Here is a 22,338-nt window from a genome sequence, read left to right as displayed (position 1 = left end):
AGCTTGGAAAGTGGACTAACATAGCCATAACATAACAAATTCACTTATATATCGCAGTAACCTCTCAGTTCAATGCGGTTAACAACAATCAAAAGACTGTACAAGCCCAGTGTATTATAATCACCTTCAGAAGAATTTATCAAATAAGTAGGTCTTTAGCATTTTTCTAAAGGAAAGATAGGAGTTGGGAGTTTATCAGGACAGAAAGGGTTTATCCCATGATCCAGCTTGAAAAGATAAAATTCTATGGAAAAATCTTTTGTATGTGCAACTTTTTACAGTTTTTGCTGTGAGGGTGACCTGTACTAGCTTAAAGACCTCAGATATTGGAGAAAGTTCTCTCTAATGGGAGAGAAGCCACAGCTCACCCGTTAGTGCTACAGGCACTATTGCAGACTGTGTTTGGTAGGGATGCGCATTTGTTTGGTAAATCTGCCTTAGATTTAGGGCTCCTTTTACTAAGGTACACTTTCGGGTTTTTTTTAGTGCGCGTATCGGATTAGCGAGCGCTGCCCCCACGCTACACGCCAAGAACTAATGCCAGCTCAATGGTGGCGTTAGCGTCTAGCGCGCGGGGCAATGCAGCGCGTGTTAAGTGCACGCTAAAACCTCTAGCCCAGCTTAGTAAAAGGAGCCCTTAGGGTGTGCAAAATTTGTTTAATACACCCTAACTCATCAGTTAACATGAATGCCATTGATTTGTATATGTTAAAAAAAAAAAAAAGACTTAATGTGTATTAAAAGGTTATTTATTAAAACAAATCTGTGGAATGAACAAACCCCACCCCCCCAAAAAATGGGGAAAAGCCATAATTTTCCAAGTGCACGGAGCTACCCATGCGTGACACGTGCATTATTTTGGTGACCACTAGGTGTTGCTGCTTCTCTAGAAAACATTTAGCATACCTGTAAGTACTGAAGTTATTTGTTTTGAACTGCTGTGTATAAAATTGGGAAAGAATAGCTCTGAGTACTCAATTCACAAACTTTTTTTAGGAGCGTTTCCTAATTATATATATATTTTTATAAATTGCAGGGAATCTTTTCAGTTACAGACCCACATCCTGACATTTTCTTGGTTGCACGTGTGGAGAAGGTGTTACAAGGAAGCATTACACACTGCGCTGAGCCATATGTTAAAAATTCAGAGCTCGTCAAGGTAGTTGCTGAGGGCCCATGTTGAAAGTCTTTTTATGTTTTATTTGTATTGCATCATTTCCTTAATTATGAGGTTAATTATTTAACAGGGCACCTATTAAAGGCATTGGTTATGGTGCCTATTTCAAGCCTGTTCTTTAAAGAAAAGGAAGCACCTTCTTTTCTTTAAAGAATATTACTGAAAATGAAAGAGGACAGGCTTAAATTTAAGGCACAATCACATACTCCAGCCCTATAGTTATTGTCACTGTTCCCTCTAAGCACCGCAGGAGTTCTTCAGTGGTGCTTCAATATTGTGTTTTTCAATAGCTAAAGAGACAGGCAAGTTCTCTGAAGTCCTGCAGAGCTTGCCCATCCCTCATTATTGAAAATGTGATAGAAACAGCGCCCTCCATTGGCAGGATTGTAAGTGGAGGACTCCCTCTCAGCTTAGAGGGAACAGTGATTACTGAATATGTCTGTCTAGATATGCACTAGAATGCATTTAAATTATAGTATTCTGTAATTTATGGGGCCAATATTCAAAGAGATTTAGTTGGCCACTGACTGGTTAAATCACTCAATCACGTCTAGCCACAGATTTTCAGCAGCACTTATGGCCCCTTTTATCAAGCTGTGCTTTAGGTTTTTAGCATGGGCCAACGTAATAAATGCTTTGTCGCTTTTAGAATTTCTATGAGCATCAGAGCACTTACCTCACTAGCCTGCACTAAAAGCCTCTAGCACCGTTTGATAAAAGGGGGAGAGGGTTAATGAGCTAAGTGCCACTAAAATTCACTGTGAATGACTAATTCAAAGCTGGCTAGGTTGAGGGCATTCCTTGGTTGGAGTCAACACTTGACCGCTTAAGGGCTAATATTCAATTAAGAGGCTCCTCTCTCAATTAAGTAGGCTGTATATATTAGGTTTAATAGTATTCCACGCTTGTTGAAAGAGTATAAATAAAATGCTACATTAAATGCAAATATTTGCATTAATTATTTTAAATGTATTTTTTTTAATTAAAAAAATATATATATATTTACCCGCTTAAACCTAAGCGGCTTACAAAATACAATCATAATCATAAAATAACACATACAAAACATAATACAGTTCCAACATACTCATAAAAAATCACCACTCATTCACTTAAAAGCCTCCATAAACAAAGTTGTTTTTAATAAACATCTTAAATTTCTGAATATCTGAAAATAATCTCAGTGATTCTGTCAAATTATTCCATAGTGATACCCCTGCTGTTGAGATTACAGATGCTCTCATATTTTCATAATGTGTATGTAAAAACTCATTTGTAGATAATCGCATTGCGCCCTCTGACCTCAGGCTGGTAAAGTGTTATCGCCTGTGTCAGATACCAAGAAATTTTATAATGGATCATTTTAAAGACCAACACAAGGACTTTAAAGACAATATGACATTTTACAGGCAACCAATGAAGCTTTTTCAGACGTGGTATAACATCTTCAAATTTGTTTCCAGCACATATCAAGCGTGCTGCGGCATTTTGAATCGTCTGTAAAGCTTTATGCCGTGAAGACGCTATTCCCAATAGAGCGCATTGAAGTAATCCATCCTCAAAATAATTGTGGTCTGTACCACCAACCAAAAATCATATCCTGATAGCATCAGTTTAAGTCTACTCAGTAAGCGCATGTGATCGAATGCAGATGTAATCACTGCCACTATCTGATCTTTCATACAATATCGAATCCAGCCAGACCCCCCAGAATTTTCAGTTGTTTATGTATCTTAAGTTTCATACTATTTACCTCAGTATTTTGGGACCACATGGGGTCTTCGCTCCTTCCAATCTACATTCAGTACCAAATTGTGATCTAACATCCAGTCATTCACAGCTTTCAAACACATCGATAATTTTGATTGCCATTCAATTTTCCAATCACTCATGGGGGGGGGGGGGAACTGAATTTCATCAGCATAAAAATGATAGCTGACATTCAGTTGCTGAAACACAATTCCCAGAGAGGCCATATAAAGATTACAAGGTAAAAGCCGAGAGTACTGACCCTTGAGATTTTTATAATGATGATGATCCCCCTTTAATGGGAGATCCCAGCTTGTCTGTGTGTAAGGACCATTAGCCCCATCTAATCTATCCTGGTTCAGTCCTGGATCTCTGGCTTCCCCTCTCTTCCATAGTGCTCCATCATGGGTTTTCCTGAGCTTGGTGACTGCATAGGTCTCCATCACAAGAAGACTGTTCCATGCTCTCTTCCCCCCCCCCCCCCCCTTGAGAGGTGGTCTTGAATCTAACTCACTTGGGGCCTCATTCTTGGACTGTTTATTCTAGAGCAGGGTTTCTTAACCTGGGGTTCGTGGATCCCTAGGGAGTCCATGGATAGGTTTCAAGGGGTCTGTGAGGGTCAGATACAAATTAACATTTATATTCACTATACATCCCAGCACTGTTGATTTTTCTTGCAGATAACGAGAGAGTAGATGTAGTAGTAAAGTAGATCTGTTTTAATTTGCACAAGAGGACTGTATTCCATAATTATGAGTGGCCATTACTTTTTGCATAAAAAAGGAGTGTTTTTTTAGATTGTTGTGTATGTTATATATGTATGAGACAGTCAAATCTCAATAAATAAAGTACATTATATTCACTGCATGCAAATTTGTGTTTATGTGAATATGTCTGGGGAAGGAGGTCCATAGCTTTCATCAGATTCTTAAAGGGGTCCCTGATTCAAAAAAGGTTAAAAATCACTGCTTTAGAGCAGTGTTTCTCAACTCGGTCCTGGAGTACCCCCTTGCCAGTCAGGTTTTCAGGATATCCACAATGAATATGCATGAAAGAGATTTGCATGTAATGAAGATGATAGGAATGCAGATCTACCCCATGCATATTCATTAGGGCTATCCCAAAAACCCGACTGGCTGCTGGTCCTCCAGGACAGGGTTGGGGACCACAGCTCTAGAGTATTCGTTCTTTTGATAAATGTATTCTGATGTGTGGTTTTTGAGTTCTGGATATGTCGTACTGAAATGTTTCTCAATGTTACTTTAGACTTGCCAGAAGGTGCATAAGCTTGCTAAGCTGATCTGCAGCAGGCTGGGACAGTATAAGATGCCATTTGCTTGGGCTGCCAGGTTAGTTTATTTTAAGAGCCATCTTGGAATGGGGAAGATTCCTTTTGTTTTTAATTAAAAAAAAAAAAAAACAGTCTCTTTATAATAATGTCTTGACTGTAGATTTAGGACCCTAATGATTGCTTCTCTTGCAGTGTGATACACACTTGGATTGAATCAAAGATTTATATATGGAAGCATGCATTTTGACTTCTTTTCTTTTTTTTTATTTCTAATTTCACATTAAACTCCACAAGAGTAAATCTTGCACCATTAAACACAGGGAGGAAAATCAAATCAAGGCATTGAACAAATCAAACTTACAATATCAATCAATCATAATCCCCTTCTTAGACCTCAATATTGGGGAGAGTGGTCAAACTGTACGAGAGGTGAAAAAAAAGGAAATTTGTTAAGTGCATTTTGACTTTTTAATGAAAACCTGCTTGTTACAATGCTGCCTTTGGCCAAGGGCCTCCTAAACCTGCTCTGGGGACCCTACATCCAGCAAGATCTGCAATCGGTATGCAAGAGATAAGTCTGCATGTACAGAGTCTCCAGTGCATGCAAAATTATCTTAAGCATATTCAATGTGGATATCCAGAAAACCCATCAGGTTGGCAGGGGGGTGTCACTAGGGCATGTTTGAGAAGCCCTGTTTTAACCCCCAGTCTTGTCTCTTTACAGCACCTTTGGCTAATAGAAGCAGTATACTCAATCTATTATACAAAAACCTACCAAATGTAAGACAATTATCAAAATATGTTCCATCAGTATCACTCCTCTTACCCTCCTCTCGCCAGCTCTAGTATCTCCCTCTCTGTCTTGTTTCTCATGCTGACCTGGAGATTTCAAACACTTCTCCTTTCCTACCAGAAGCAATTATGGATCCTCCAAAATAACTCCTCTTCTTTGTTGACTGCAGCACTAATTTGAGGGTGGTGGCAGACTGGGGTATGGCCCACCAGAGGCACGAGTGCTGAAGCCAATGTTCTGTATTAGAGAATGACACAGTGACAAAATTCATCACCGTTCCCGTCCCCGCAGATAACTGCGGGAAACCATCTTCATGTCATTCTTTAAGGAAAGAGGAAAGAATCAGAGTATGAATGGCCACAACCACTGACCCACAAGCTTTGCTTTGAAGAATGCTGGTGTAGAAAGACTGAGGTTGAAACAGACACTACAGAATGACAGTCTCTGGTATCTAGAGCAGATATTGTGATGTCATAATGCCTCATTCCACCAGTGCCTAAGAGCCAATCACATCAGTGGTGTCACAATGGCTTCATTATCCTTGGCTCACATAAGAATCAGAGCATGAATGGCCACAACCACTGACCCGCAAGCTTTGCTCTGAAGAATGCTGGTGTAGAAGGACTGAGGCTGAAATAGACACTAGAAAATGACATGGGATTATTTCCCGCGGTTATCCGCGGGGACGGGAATGGTGATGAATTTTGTCACCGTGTCATTCTCTATTCTGTATCACTGTATATCAGTGATGCCCTGAGCTGAGCATGGAAGGGAGGGGACAGGATTTTGCTGAAAAAGACTACTGTGGCATTAAAAAAAACCCTCTGCTTAGCCCTGTTGCAACAAGGGTTGCATCTTTGAGTTTTACTTCTACTAGGGTTACCAGATTTTCCCGAAGGAAAATCCGAACCCATGGCCAAGCCCCTAGGCATGCCCAGTTCCACCCATTCCACCTGTGTCATGCCCCATTTCGCTCCCCCAGCCCTGCCCCCAAACGGAATCTGTGCATGTGCGGACGGGATGCAGTGACATCACGCACACATATGCTCAGATGCCCCTTCCTGATGGGAAGCTTTTCAAAACCCAGACAATGTGCCGGGTTTTGAAAAGCCAGCTGGACCCCCGGAGGACATGTCCTGGAAAACCCAGACATCTGGTAACATAACTTTTCTACTGGCCATAAAAATAAATAAATAAAATTGTGACAATGACAAAGACTGTGCTAAGGATCACTGAATTAAACTGATCCATTAATCAAAAGGGAGCAGCAAAAAAGAGGGCTATTCCTCCTTGCATTTTTATCCCTATCCCTGCAGGGGGCAGTCTTTTTCCATTTTCCCCACTTTTGCTGCTAGATAGTTTTGTTGGCTGAACTGAAAGGAGCGTGTCCAGTAGAGATCGGATTCGGAAAGCAGCACAAGCCTGAACATAGGCCGCTTTTGTTCAGGCCCTGTCTTCCCTCTAACATATTCCACTAGGGTTACCAGATTTTCTCTTTGGAAAATCTGGATCCCTAGATCCGCCCCCCAGGCCCGTCCAATTCCATTCATCCCCGTCCTATTACGACCTAGCTCCGCCTTTGCCCCGCTGCCTGATCTCGTCGGGTAGGAGTAATGCAATAATGTCTGTCATTGCGTGGCATCCACACATGCCCAGATGAGCTCCTGCCTGACAGTGATTTGTTCCAAGAATTCCATGAGCCATAAGATCAGATATACTGCTGAAATCAAACTGTAAGATCAGTGCTGAATAATTTGTGAAGATGATCCGGTAAAGAAACTAAAACTGTTTCCGTACTATGGAAGGAACAAAAATCAGATTGGGTGTCATGTAAGATAGCAAATTGATCCAAATAATTCATCAATTCAGTGTTAACCAGACCTTCCATAAGTTTTGCAAAAAATGGAATACCTGCAATTGGTCTGTAATTACTAATTAAAGACAAAGATTAATTTGGATTTTTTTTGTTATTGGCATAATAATGATAAGACCTAACTCTTTCAGAAATTCTCCTTTACATAATAAAGTAATTATCTATAAAACTGATAGGAGCTGGTTTCATAATCACTGGAGGATAGATATCTAGTGAACAATATGATTTTTGCATATTTTGAATAAAGTTTAATAAATTGATTCCAATCTGGAATTGTACAAGAATTCCAGTTTAAATCTGCAGAAGATTATTTTTTGATGGAAGCATCATTCCCATAGATGTTAATCTTAGATTAAGAACAGAACTAAAAATAGGAACTTTGACTATTTCAGCCTTTGTAACTGTGTAACGGTGAGAAAATCACGAGTCGGGGGATGCTCCCCTGTGAGTGTTTTCAATCGTCTATCATTGCACCATCTTCAATTGGTAGAAAGGGGATGAAATAGACTTCAACAAAATTTTAAGTGAACTTTATAGTGTAGAACAGATTCCCCCCAAAATTTCTAAATAAAGCTCATAAGTTAACAAAAAAGTTTTTAAACTTAACTTTCTACCAATTGAAGATGGTGCAATGATAGACGATTGAAAACACTCACAGGGGAGCATCCCCAGACTAGAGGTCTGAACGGGGATCGCGGGGGTCCCGCAGGAATCCCCCCTTAACCCACGGGACTCCCACGGGGACCTCCATCTAGCCAAAGGGACTCCCACGGGGATGAAAGGCTTTGGAAGCAGGGTTCATCCATATAATATAATGGACACATCAGGGGGTTTATAAGTTAATTACCTGAACAGAAAACAAAAAAAGGGTTCCACCAAAGAGATTCCACAAGGAAAACAGCAGCGGAAACACAAAAGAAACTGTGGAATTGATGATCCTGTCAGAAGTAATTGCTGCTTTTTATGGGGACGGGCGGGGATGGAGGTAATTCCTTGCGAGGACGGGTGGGGACGGAGAGGATCCTGACGGGGACGGGTGGGGACGGAGAGGATCCTGGCAGGGATGGGTGGGATTTCTGTCCCCGCGCAACTCTCTACCCCCGACTCGTGATTTTCTCACCGTTACACGGTTCTGAGCACCGCTTTGGTTGCAAAGGCTGAAATAGTCAAAGTTCCTATTTTTAGTTCTGTTGTTGAGTTCTACACTTTGGGAACTTCTGTGTTATATTCTCACCCAGTAGTCTAGTTGGGAATCTTAGATTAAGAACTTTTGAACTAAAGTATAATGCTTAATCATCTGAAGAAGGGAGAAGGTCCTGTTGGGTTTGCCTAAATTGACTATATATCAAAATTGTATTAACCAATCTGAGCAACTCTTTACTATTCAATATATTGGCTCTTATTTTTGAAGAATAGTATTTATTTATTCAATTTTCTATATCGTTCTCCCAGGAACGGTTTACACAAATTTATTCAGGTACTCAAGCATTTTTCCCTATCTGGCCCGCTGGGCTCACAATCTATCTAATGTACCTGGGGCAATGGGGGAATTAAGTAATTTGCCCAAGGTCACAAGGAGCAGTGTGGGTTTGAACCCACAACCCCAGGGTGTTGAGGCTGTAGCTTTAACCACTGTGCCACACTCTCCCCCTTAGTTATGACATTTCTTCTTTACCACCTTCTTATAATCTTCTATCCTTGTTCTCTATTTCAGTCTATTTCCATCTCTTTTTGTTTTTACTCCAAATTCTTTCAAGCCGCCTTGCAGCACGTTTTAAGTCAAGAAGTTCAGAATCGTACCATCCATCAATTAAACTTTGGTTTTTTTCTAGTGTTCTTACTGGGGCAATTTTATCTAAGGTGGTCTTTCTAAATTTCTTCCAATTAGAATTCAAATCCGTACTTGTAACCTATCCGGGTAGCAGGAATATTCGAATAACTTATCCAGAGAGTGGACTGAATATCTTTGGATAAGTTCCAGCACTGGCCCCGTTGTCCTGGACGTTCAGTATTGACTACTAGCCAGATAGCCACTGAATATCTAGATATTTTTGTACCACTGTGGCTGGTGTTTTAAAAAAAAAAAAAACCCAGTGGCTGAATATTGATATCTAAGTTTGTACCTGAATCAGCGGAGAGTATAATGACTTGCCCAAGGTCACAAGGAGCTATTCAGTAAGCGATTCCATCAAGGACATTAAGAGGCTTCTTGCTCTGTTGTTTTCCTCTCATTTACCAGCAGCAGTATGGGTTGAAAGTTTGCCGAGTCATTTCTTGAAAGCTCCTCACTCTTGGCCACGTCTGCTTCTGTAGAAATAATTAAACAGGGCTGCTATTACAGGGACTGACATTTAAAACAGTCTTCTTCAACCGCCGGTCCACGGTGCGATCGATGTGGCGTTATCTTCGAGCCAGCTCCCTCTTCCTAACTGATTCAGTGCACAAAGCCACGGGCAGTGGCTCCTAAGGGCATCCTGTGCCTGAACCGGAATTCTTCTCTCTGACGTTGCAACGTCAGAGGGAAGGCTTCCAGATGAGGCACGGGACGTAAAAGGTACAATTAGTACTATTCTGGGGGCGGGGTCTGGGATGGAGATTGGGTAGAGATGGGCGGGGTCTGGCCCACGACTTAGCCCAATGTTCTTCAACTGCCAGTCCACGGACCAATGACGGTCCACAGAATAATTCTTTTATTTCTGCCGGTCCATAGGTGTAAAAAGTTTGAAAAACACTGATTTAAAACACCTTAGAAGCATGAACACAGCAAACACACACGCTGGAAGGGCGACTTCAGAGAAACAAGTTGTTTGACAACAAGCTGCCTGTCCTAATAAAACAGTCAAATGTTTATCTGAAAAAAAGGCATGGGGCTCAATATTCAAACTGATTGAACTAAGCAGGTGACGCTCCTGCCTGGTTAAATTGCACTGAAAGGGCCAGGGGAGGGTATTCAAGAGCACTTGTCTGGGTACTGCTACTGAATATACCCTCTGTGCTGGGGCAGTCTAGAGGCAGAGTATAGGCAGAATTCAAGAGTTATGTGAGCACTTAAATATTTATTTATATACCACTTATATCCTAAGTGGTTTACATTCAGATACTTTATCCTATTTCCCTATCTGTCCCGGCGGGCTCAAACTCTGTCTAGTGTACCTGGGGCAATGAGGGGCTTAAGTGACTTGCCCAGGGTCACGAGCAGCGAGGGATTTGAACCCACAACCTCAAGGTGCTCTAACCACTGCACCACACACGCCCCTGTCTTTGGTTAACTATGTAGCTACCTCCACTGACCTGAACTTTAGTTCAAGTGCTTGAATATCTGGTAGTGGTCAGTGTTTTTATTTCTTGTATTTGGACTTTTCTGCCTTTCTGCTGCTGAGTTTGTATTCTGTCTGGTTGTGACCCTTTTAACTTTGAATAAAATTATATTAATAAAATAAAAACATTTAAAATGATATGTGTTGATTGTCCTCCCTCTCCCCCCCCCCCAACAATTTGTTGCTGTAGGGTTACCAGATTTGTTCAAGAAAAAAACAAAAGAGTACTTTTGGTCCCACCCCAGCTCTACCCCCACCCAAACTTTGTCTCTTCTCCTTCCCCGAGTCTGGGCCGCGTCTGGAGGGCCTCCGAGCAGGTGTGGATGCGACACAATGATGTCACACTTTATGTGCACAACTTGGTGTGCATCTTCTATAAAATCCATGTCAATTCTAGTACGTGAATCTGGAAAGGGGGCTTGGTTAGGGGGAGGAGCATAGACGGATTTGGGGGGTGTTCCTAAAAGTTAAGCGCACCATTATAGAATACGCCCAATCTACGCACAAGTTAGGTGCAAGTATTTAGGTCTGGTTTACCTTGGCCTAAATAGTAGAGCCTAAAAGTTGTGATGCGTGCTGGCACTTAGCATGATTCGATAAGTTTTGCATACCTTTTGTAGAATGGTGCTAAGCGCCATTCTAGTCGCACACATATAGAATATGGCTCTTAGTGCGAAAGTACCTGACACAGCCTTGACCCAACTATGCCCCTCCTAGGTTAACACCCCCCTTGCAATTACACGCTATAGTACCTAAGGCAAGGGTGGGCAACCTCGGTCCTCGATCGCAATCCAGTCGAATTGTCAGGATTTCCCCAACAAATATGCATGAGATCTATTTGCATGCACTGCTGCCATTGCATGCAAATAGATCTCATGCATATTCACTGGGGAAATCCTGAAACCTGACCGGATTGTGGCCCTCATTGCCCACCCTTGACCTAAGGGCAGTTACGCGTGTAATGACAAATTGGTGCCAGATAATGCACTAAGGGTCATTATTGGCAGTTCAACCCAATTAGCACCCACTTAAAACAGTTATGTTTGGCTCTGTTCTATAACTTGCACTAGTTGCAAAATTGTGCATCCGAGTTTATAGCATTAGGGGGGTAATGTATAAGCGATTTTAAGATAAGCAGCATCACTTATATGATTCCAAACAATTTTACATATAAAAGATCTCTAAATCCTTCACTTTCTGCCCAGCACCTTCCCCCCCCAAAAAAAAAAAAAATGCCCCCTGTTGCCTTTTAACTTTATGTGCAAATATATTTTATTGAGCTAAATCTTAGATGGAAAACTCCAGATAGGTCACCTCTCTGATCCAAAGTCAGACCACCTGCTTAAAGAAATAAAGACCACCCTATTCAATAAATTCATTTCCTAGCCAGACTTCCTCCCCCCTTTTCAAAGTTACCGCTTATTTTACTGAATCCTTTTTTCCTCATTTATGACACCCTGCACTCACTGTCTGTTCAATGCTCTCTTCACAATTTGTATCCAGCTATTCGCTGGCTTTTTTTTTACAACCATTTCAATGTAAGTTGTCAAAAAAAAATTTATATAGTAGCTTCCTCTTGCCAATTTGCACCATGTAATCACTGACCGCCCTGTGATCTCTTCTTTATCTGTACACTGTAATTCGCTGACTGTACAGCTAATCTTCTCGGTGAACCGCCTAGAAGTCGCAAGATTATGGCAGTATAGAAAAATAAAGTTATTATTATTATTAAATGGCCAAGCTTTCAGAAGCTTAAAGGAACAAATCTCTAGTTGGTATTACACAACTGCGGATCAATGGTAGAAAAAAGCTCATCTCTTTTTCGTGGAAACTTTGCTTGGGACAACACTGCAACATTTAAAAGTGACTCTTGCGAGGAATACAATAGCCTTCTTGCATTTTACATTTTGTTATTAGGTGCCATTGGCTCATGTTCAAGTCCTAACATTATACATCAGCAAATATTGTTTCTCTCTTTGACGTATGATGCGTGCAATCTTTGTTTTGTTTTAGGCCACTATTCAAGGACACTCAAGGCTGTTTGGATCTTGAAGCAAAATTCTCTCCCTTGTATAAACAGGATAGCAGCAAACTCTCAAATGAGGATCTTATGAAATTGTTGGCAGAACTGAGGAAGTAAGTGGGTTGGTTTGTGTTTTTTCAACAGAGAGCCTTTTCAGTGAGGATGAAATTTTAAACTTTCAAAATAGCTGTAAAAATGAATGTTAAGCTATACATCTGGTTTCTCCATGTATCAGCGGACAGAGACATACTGACAAACGTGAAATAGTGTTAAAAATTCCCTTTTCTCTAACAGATGCCATTCTTAGAACCACAGTTATAATTAGGGCTTCCGATTTTAAGTTTTCCTGATAAACATCGATAAGAACATAAGAATTGCCGCTGCTGGGTAAGACCAGTGGTCCATCATGCCTAGCAGTCCGCTCACACGACGGCCCTCTGGTCTAAGACCAGCACCCTAACTGAGACTAGCCCTACCAGCGCACGTTCTTGTTCAGCAGAAACTTGTCTAACTTTGTCTTGAATACATGGAGGGTGTTTTCCCCTATAACAGCCTCCGGAAGAGCGTTCCAGCTTTCTACCACTCTCTGGGTGAAGAAGAACTTCCTTAAGTTCGTACGGAATCTATCCCCTTTCAACTTTAGAGAGTGCCCTCTCGTTCTCCCTACCTTGGAGAGGGTGAACAACCTGTCCTTATCTATTAAGTCTATCCCCTTCAGTACCTTGAATGTTTCGATCATGTCCCCTCTCAATCTCCTCTGTTCGAGGGAGAAGAGGCCCAGTTTCTCTAATCTTTCGCTGTACGGCAGCTCCTCCAACCCCTTGACCATCTTAGTGGCTCTTCTCTGGACCCTAAGTGACACAAATGTACATGTTTCATTCCACTGGAAAGTACCAGCAATAGTACCTGTGGTGTAAAAACAGATATCAACACTAAGAACATAAGCAATGCCTCTGCTGGGTCAGACCTGAGGTCCATCGTGCCCAGCAGTCCGCTCACGCGACGGCCCTCTGGTCTAAGACCAGCACCCTAACTGAGACTAGCCCTACCAGCGCACGTTCTTGTTCAGCAGAAACTTGTCTAACTTTGTCTTGAATACATGGAGGGTGTTTTCCCCTATAACAGCCTCCGGAAGAGCGTTCCAGCTTTCTACCACTCTCTGGGTGAAGAAGAACTTCCTTAAGTTCGTACGGAATCTATCCCCTTTCAACTTTAGAGAGTGCCCTCTCGTTCTCCCTACCTTGGAGAGGGTGAACAACCTGTCCTTATCTACTAAGTCTATCCCCTTCAGTACCTTGAATGTTTCGATCATGTCCCCTCTCAATCTCCTCTGTTCGAGGGAGAAGAGGCCCAGTTTCTCTAATCTTTCGCTGTACGGCAGCTCCTCCAACCCCTTGACCATCTTAGTGGCTCTTCTCTGGACCCTAAGTGACACAAATGTACATGTTTCATTCCACTGGAAAGTACCAGCAATAGTACCTGTGGTGTAAAAACAGATATCAACACTAAGAACATAAGCAATGCCTCTGCTGGGTCAGACCTGAGGTCCATCGTGCCCAGCAGTCCGCTCACGCGACGGCCCTCTGGTCTAAGACCAGCACCCTAACTAAGACTAGCCCTACCAGCGCACGTTCTTGTTTAGAAGAAACTTATCTAACTTTGTCTTGAATCCATGGAGGGTGTTTTCCCCTATAACAGCCTCCAGAAGAGAGTTCCAGCTTTCTACCACTCTCTGGGTGAAGAAGAACTTCCTTACATTCGTACGGAATCTATCCCCTTTCAATTTTAGAGAGGGTGAACAACCTAGGAACATCCCCTACCTTGGAGAGGGTGAACAACTTGTCTTTATCTACTAAGTCTATCCCCTTCAGTACCTTGAATGTTTTGATCATGTCCCCTCTCAATCTCCTCTGTTCGAGGGAGAAGAGGCCCAGTTTCTCTAATCTTTCGCTGTACGGCAGCTCCTCCAACCCCTGGACCCTTTCGAGTAGTACCGTGTCCTTATGGAAATAACAGCTGTTTATTAGATAAATATTAATAACACATTTTTTCCTTTAAGACTCCCTTGGTTTGTCTATATCCTTCACTCTCCTTTTGTGCTTTTTCTGCACTGATGACTCCTAAGTGACACAAATGTACATGTTTCATTCCACTGGAAAGTACCAGCAATAGTACCTGTGGTGTAAAAACAGATATCAACATTAAGATATCTGGGTCATACCTGAGGTCCATCGTGCCCAGCAGTCCGCTCACACGGCGGCCCAACAGGTCCAGAACCTGTGCTGTAATCCTCTATCTATACCCCTCTATCCCCTTTTCCAGCAGGAAATTGTCCAATCCTTTCTTGAACCCCAGTACCGTACTCTGCTCTATTACGCTCTCTGGAAGCACATTTCAGGTGTCCACCACACATTGGGTAAAGAAGAACTTCCTAGCATTGGTTTTGAATCTGTCCCCTTTCAACTTTTCTGAATGCCCTCTTGTTCTTTTATTATTCGGAAGTTTGAAGAATCTGTCCCTCTCTACTCTCTCTATGCCCTTCATGATCTTGTAAGTCTCTATCATGAAGGGTATCCTCAAATAAGCTGAAAAATAAACACCTACATTTATAATTCTAAATATATAAGCATAGATGTTCTGATATACTTACTGATGGTGGTCTCATATTTAAAGTTGTAACATTGAACTACTTCACATGGATCTTCTACCTCCAGATATCGATCTTCGCATCGACATTCTAGCTCATCTCATCAATGTTCTCCATCGAAGCATCGCCTCTCTTCTTCAACACAGCGTTCTACACCAAGGTACCATAGTTCCTCATTGTATCGATCTCATGCTTTGAAGCATAAAAGGTATACTTATCGATCCTCATCATCGGATTGGATCATCGTCTTCATCGGATTTGAAATCTGACTCGAGAGTGTGCACTTACTTTATCTGCTCCTGAATCTTCTGTCATACCTTCAGAACAGTCACCACAGAAAATGTCTCCCAGAAGATCATCTCTACCAGAAAGACTTCCCTTTACTTAGATATATTAAGCAGCTGGGCAAAGCTCTACCTGTCCAATTGGAAACTGACACTGGACCAAGTGCTGAGTACTTGAACGTCTTGATGAGCCTTCCAAAGAAGGGGTACACAGGCTGCTTGTTGGGGGTACGAAGCCTGGCCGCTAATTCCCACCTGTCCGTAGAGGCCAGCACTGGGAAGCCCACATTCCTCCCCCCCAGCGCTGAAGCCTCTTCCAACATCTCCCCCCACCCCCCGTACTGAAGCCATACCGACGATCCTCACTCCTGAAGCCGACACAGAAACCTTCTAGCCGCACTGGCTCCTTCCCTCTTCAGCGGCATTCCTTGCGTGGGCGGCACACGGTGGTTATCCGTGCACATGGGCACTGTAACAGGTGTTATCCAGGGACAGCAGGCAGATATTCTCACATCCCACCCACCTCCCTGGTTGGCTTTTTAGCTTACTTATGAAACTGAGTAACCGCGAACCTACATTGGGTGGGAAGGCACTCACGAAAGCACGGTGTGAGCAGTCACGAAGTTACTTAAAACGACAGTACACTTTTCATACTGTCCGTACCGGGCTCTGGGGATGACGTCACCCACATGTGAGAATATCTGCCTGCTGTCCCCGGATAACACCTGTTACGGTAAGTAACAGTGCTGAACTGCATGTTTTTTTGAAATCAAGTGAGAGCAGGCAAAAGTTAATATTCAGCCATTGGACATAGAATTTCGACATCCAAATGATGGCATGTAAATCACAGGTCCAACTTTAAGATTTTTCCATGTGTAAATCGTATTTTACTCATGGAAAAGTGATTTTATTTAATTTCATGACCACATATATGTTGTGTGAAAGTTAGACGAATGGAAAGTGTGCTGTATGTAAGCATTCTAGGGGCATGTTTTGGCGGGAGGCAGTTGCAATGCATATGATATATGTTCTAAAATCAAACTCACAATTACTCATATTTGCAGCAGCACAATCCATAAATATAACTTTTGTTTTGTACTACTAAAGAGATTTTTTTTCTTCTTTTACCTTCTACATTACACTTAAGACCAGAGAAGACAAAACTACAGGTTATTCCTGGTCATCTAAATGCTACAATTGACTGTGTCCCCCCAGACCTTTCAAGTAAGTCTTTTGAAACAGAATATGAAAGTACACAGATATTAGATATAGAGATGCATTCAGAAGGGGTTCCCTGATTGGCAAAATCTTAAAATCAGTATAGTTTGCCAGTCCTATACTTCCAGACAGATTTCCTGGGTCATCAGGCCACTCAGTGGTACAACTTAATATCTACATTTTTGAATAAGAAACTAAAGACTGGTCTTCGTGACATTTGGAGCATTGAGATAAAGCAGCAGATTTCTGCGTCTCAATGGCCACGAATTTGGACTTGGAGGATGAGATGTACGGCGTCTGCATCTATGAGACAAATATGGATTTTTTTTTTGTTACATAGATCTTTTTGGACCACTGTCATCTTGAGGTAGGGACTTTGGATCATTTACTGTACTATTGTCCCTTGATACTTGGGTTTTGGAGATCCATTTGGGGTCAAGTGAATAAAATGTTGGAAAGTCCAGTGGCATTGTCATACGATACCGTGCTATTTGGCACGTTAATGAGGGCTAAAAGCCAAATATCTTCCCAGAATAATAAACTTCTCTTTATTATGACAGGGGTTGCCATACAACTTCTTATGAGAAACTGGAAAAGTTGGGATCGGTTAAATTATACTTTCTGGTGGAAATCTCTATGCCACACGTTTAAAATGGAACGTATGATTGTTATACAGCAGGGACATTATAGAAAGTTTATGGATATTTGGGAGCCATTGACAAAATTCTGTAAGGAATGACTGTTCATTTTGCCAGGGTGAATGGGTGGGAGGGGGGGTGGGAAGATACTTTTAATTTGAGTGCAATTTTTGGAAATGTAGAAAAGGGGGGATGATATATATTTGTCATAGAATATAATTTTGATTGAATTTAAGGGCTCTTTTTACGAAGCCACATTAGCAGCTTTATCGTACGCGACTTTTTATCACACGCTAACCCCTGCGCTAGCCGAAAAACTACCGCCTGCTCAAGAGGAGGCGGTAGCGGCTAGCGCGGCCGGCAGTTTAGCACGCGTTGAACCGCTAACGCGGCTTCGTAAAAGGAGCCCTAAGTGCTGTTAAAATGTAAAATGTCTGTATATGTTGCACTTATTTTTGGCTTTAAAATGAATAAATATAAAAAAATAGCGATGCAGGATTTCCATGCAGCATGAAACACAGTTGTGAATCAAAACATAAATGACTTGCACAAAATAAAGAGCTTAAAAGGGGTAATAACATGCACAGAGCAGCAGGTAAAAACACTAACAAACGGGGGAGAACAGCCGGCAATGAGTGGAAGGTGCGATCCTGGCCACCTTTCTGGGCATACTGGATGGATCATGCTGGTCCTTATTTGCCATCATTTACTGTGCTACAGTGTTATTAAATTTCTCCTGATGCAAAAAACAACTGTACTTAACTCTAATGCAGTTTTGTTTTTTTACTTGTGTTATAGGGATGAATTGCTCTAGAAACACAGAAATATGTCAGCAGATAAAGGCCATCCAGCCGGCCCATCTGCAGCATCCACTATCCCCTCCTCTCCCAAAGAGAATTCATGCTTTCTTGAATTCAGACAGTCTTTTTCTCCACCACTCTACCGGGAGACTGTTCATGCATCTACCACCCTTTCTGGGGAAAAAATTATTTCCTTAGATTACTCCTGAGCCTATCACCTCTTAACTTCATCCTATGCCCTCTCATTCCAGAGCTTTCTTTCAAATGCCACGTAGGTATTTAAATGACTTTATCATATCTCCCCTCTTCCATTTTTCCTCCAAAGTATACATATTGAGATCTTTAAGTCTGTCCCCAAATACCTTATGATGACCATTTTAGTAGCCTTCTTCTGGACAGACTCCATCCAGTTTATATCCTTTTGGAAGGTGCCGTCTCAAAAATTGTACACACTATTATAAATGAGGTCTCACCAGATTCTTATACAGGGTCATCAGTACCTCCTTTTTCCTAGTGGCTATACCTCTCCTTATGCACGCAAGTATCCTAGCTTTCACCATTGCCTTTTCAACCTGTTTGGCCACTTTAAGATCATCACATACTATCACACCCAAGTCTCGCTCCTCTTTCATATTCAAAAGTTCTTCACATATAAACTATACTGTTCCCTCAGGTTTTAGCAGCCAAAATGCATCACCTTGCACTTCTTAGCATTAAATCTTGGCTTCCAAATTTCTGTCCATTCTTCAAGCTTCGCTAAATCCTTCCTCATCAGAGATGTCTACTCTGTTGCAGATTTTGGTATCGCCCGCAAAGAGGCAAATCTTACCTGACAGCCCTTCAGCAATATTGTTACAGAAATGTTAAAAAGAACAGGCCCAAGAACCGAACCTCGAGGCACACCACTGGTAGCATCCCTTTCTTCAGAGCGATCTGTATTGACCACTATCCTCTGATGCATTCCACTCACCAGTTCCTGACCCAATTAGTCACTTTGGGGCCCATACTGAGAGCACTCAGTTTATTTATTAGATGCTTGTGTGGAACACTGTCAAAGGTTGTGCTCAGTTCTCTGGTCACCCAGTCCATGAAACTGATCAGATTTATCTGACAAGACCTGCCTCTAGTGAATCCAGGTTGCCTCGGGTCTTGTAATCCACTGGATTCCAGAAATGTCACTATTCTCTGTTTTAAAAGCATTTACATTGATTTGCTTACCACAGAAGTGAGACTTCCCTACTTCTTCCTTCCACTTTTGTGGAGAGGGCCCACATCCGCCCTTCTCCAGTCCTCCAGTACCACTCCTGACTCTACGGAAGCATTGAAAAGGTCAGCCAGTGGAGCCACCAGAACTTTCCTTTCAGTACTCTTGGATGTATACCATCCAGCCCCATCGCTATGTCCACTTGTACAAAATAAGTACCTGTATACTCGTATATGTAAACTGCTTTGAATGTGTAACCACAAAAAAGTGGTATACAAGTCACATTCTCTTCCCTTTTAGATTAAGTAGCTCCTCACAAGCACAATCCTCTGAAAATTGATCTGGGTCTACCACACCTCCATTCCTATTTGCATTTGTCTTCTGTGATTCTGCTCCCGGCACTTCAGCTGTGAACACAGAACAGAAATATTTGTTAAGCAATTCAGCCTTATCTTTATCAGCTTCTACATAATTGGGCCTGAAAGCCCTGAAATGCAAAGCTCAAAAATGTCAATGTTAGCCCAAGTGCCCCTTCAGATCCCTTCAATCCCTCTATATTTACCTTTAAGTTTGGAGACAGAAGCAATAACCACTTACTCCTGCCTCCATACTGCCATCTTGAAATTATCAGCACATGACCTTGCACTGTGCATCCCGGGGTATCCAGCACAGGAACATGTGCTGCCATATTTCAATACTGTATGCAATTCTGATCACTGCATTTCAAAAAAAGATATAGTGGGATTAGAAAAGGTACAGAGAAGGGGGACAAAAATGGTAAAAAGGATTGGATGACTTCCCTATAAGGAAAGGCTAAAGCGGCTAGGGCTTCAGCTTGGAGAAAAAATGGCTCAGGGGAAATACGATGGAGGCCTATAAAGTATTGAGTGGCGTTAAATGGGTAGATGTGAATCACTTGTTTACTCTTTCCAAAAATACTAGGACTAGGAGGAATGCAAGGAAACTACTAAATAGTAGATTTAAAACAAACCAGAGAAAATATTTCTTCTCTCAACGTCTCTCTTCGGTATGGCAATTTTTAAGATAGCAATGTGAAGGCAGGAGCAAATGGGCATCACTTCTGCCTCCCAACTTACAGGTGCACGGGGAGTGAGGGGTGGAGGTCAGGGACTGTTTGGGCCACCAAGGACATTTTTGAGTTTGGGGATGAGGGTTCGGAGGTCCACATGTGCCACCAGAGATGTTTTGGGATTTGTGTGCTATGTACGAAAAAGAGAAGAATTAAAATAGGCAAAGACTGTAAAATCCACTTTTTCTATAGCTGGACCCATACTTTGGAATGAGATTTCTGGAACAATACGATTGTATTGCAATTTAGGAAACTGCTTAAAACTAACTGTTCAAGCATGGGTGAAATGATGACCTTTGACATTCAGATGGATGTGAAGTAAGAATGTTTAACAAATCAGATTAAGAGATGACTTTCGCATGATATCTCCGTTGGTTCTTTTTAATGTTTAGATAGATGCTTTTTTGTCTTTTTTATGATTATGTATGTTTTTTTATAGTAAGCCGCTTAGGCTATTAAGCGGATAATAAATAAAATTTGGTTTCTTGAGGATTCGCTTAGGCCACTAGGGTCCTTTTTGAAGTCCAAGGATGGAGGTCCAGGAGATGACAGGTGGTTCACTCGGGACATGCTTGGGACTGGGGGTGGGGTCCAGAGAATTGTGGGTGTTGGGAGTATCCAGTGGTGCCGGAGGATATCTTTGAGTTGGGCCTGTTCTAGTGTCAGCTGGAAGTCTTGTACAAGACCTTCAGGTGACAGAAATGAACGCCCACGTGCACCTACAACCAGTGTGCTTTCTCGTGTTAGTGTACATTTTTTACATCAGGCCTATTTGAATACTATTTGGATACTGCACTGGGCAGCAAAACTCTGGCATTAGACTTGCATTAGGAAGCCATCGGCTAAATTTTAGTGCACAGCTCTAATGCAAGCTTACTTCATCCCCTCTTTCTGGACGGTTCTTAATTCCTTTGAGTGGATGAGCATGTAAACCTTTTCTGTTTCTGCCAGGAGTTCTGTAATTGTGCCTGTTTTAACCCACTCCTTATTGGCTCTGCCAGCCTGCTTGTATGACAGTAATAGCTGAAAACTGGTGTGAGTCTGCTCAGTGACTGTAAGCCCAAATGTATATGTAAATCTTTAAACAAATTTCCCCTGGGTTCAATGTCTCCAAACAGGTTTCTTTTTTTTGCATACTAAGATAAGAGTGAATGGCACCTCTGTGCAAAGAGAGAGCGGCTGATCCATAAAACAGCTAATTTTCTTAGACCTAACATGACCTAATATTAGACTGTACGGTGGCTGGTATGCGCTGCTACAGAGTCTGGCTATATCTACAGAACCTGTTCTGCAAAATTTGTAAATGCATTAAATTTATGGATTTATATATCCATAACTTCAACCTAATATACCACCTCTGTCATCAACCTGAAGCAGATCACAACAGCTACAAAGTACATAATAAAATTACCAATTAAACAAACAAAACACACCTGCACAAAACTTCCTCACAAAATTACAAATAGTGAAAAAAGATTAAAAATCTTACAAATCCCTTTTCATCAATGCTCAATTCGTATCTTTTATCACAATACCTCACCACCTGTACATCAGCCCATATTACGAGTGCATCTGCCTGTTGCATACTGTTGGGGAATATTACGCAGGCAATCCCCGGGTTAAGTACGAGTTCCGTTTTTTAAACCGTTCTTAAGTTAAATTTGTATGTAACTCTGATCCTGTACAGTACATAGTCTATAAAACCATTAAAGAAACAGTCTTTAAAATAAAGTGCTGTCGTTTAAATAGAAAGAATAGATAGGAGGTTTACACTTATTTTTGTTCTTCATCAGTCCCACTGTTCCCTCTCCTCCACCACATCCAATGTTTCTCCCTCACCTGCTTGCTTCATTTCCCCATGTGCACCAACTCTCTTTCCCTCTCACCCTGACCCCCAGGCCCAACAATTCTCCCTTTCTATTCCCTCCCCATCTCAGCATCTCTTTCCCTCACTTCCTCCATTCTTCCATTCTGTGTCCCATGTTCATGCTCCCTCCCTCCTTTCTTCCATTCTTTGCCCAAAGTTTTTGTGACCCCACCCTTCCTTCTGTGTCCCAATGTGAACCTGCTTTACCCTTCCTATACCAATGCAGTCCCTCTTCCTCCCTTCCTGTCCCAAAGCGACCTTTCTCCTCCCGTGTCTCAATGCACCCTTCATCGTCCCCCTCTGTTCTGCATCCCGAATTCATGCCTCCCATGGGTGTTTACCTCCTCTGGCCAGCTCCCTCCTTGCA

General features: G+C 41.9%; 1 protein-coding gene across 8 annotated transcripts in view; it reads left to right on the top strand.

Moving 5' to 3' along the window:
* Positions 1-22,338, top strand: part of DOCK11 (dedicator of cytokinesis 11) — a 247,141-nt gene that overhangs the window by 90,120 nt on the left and 134,683 nt on the right. For all 8 annotated transcript variants that reach the window (XM_033945546.1, XM_033945543.1, XM_033945542.1 and 5 more), the window contains 4 exons: positions 1,037-1,159; positions 4,193-4,275; positions 12,214-12,336; positions 16,302-16,378. In XM_033945546.1, the coding sequence (XP_033801437.1) occupies positions 1,037-1,159; positions 4,193-4,275; positions 12,214-12,336; positions 16,302-16,378 (406 nt within the window). The remainder of the gene's footprint in view (positions 1-1,036; positions 1,160-4,192; positions 4,276-12,213; positions 12,337-16,301; positions 16,379-22,338) is intronic.

Source organism: Geotrypetes seraphini, chromosome 5 (genome assembly GCF_902459505.1).
Source record: "Geotrypetes seraphini chromosome 5, aGeoSer1.1, whole genome shotgun sequence".
Taxonomy (NCBI): Eukaryota; Metazoa; Chordata; class Amphibia; order Gymnophiona; family Dermophiidae; genus Geotrypetes; species Geotrypetes seraphini.
This window is presented reverse-complemented; position numbering and strand designations above follow the sequence as displayed.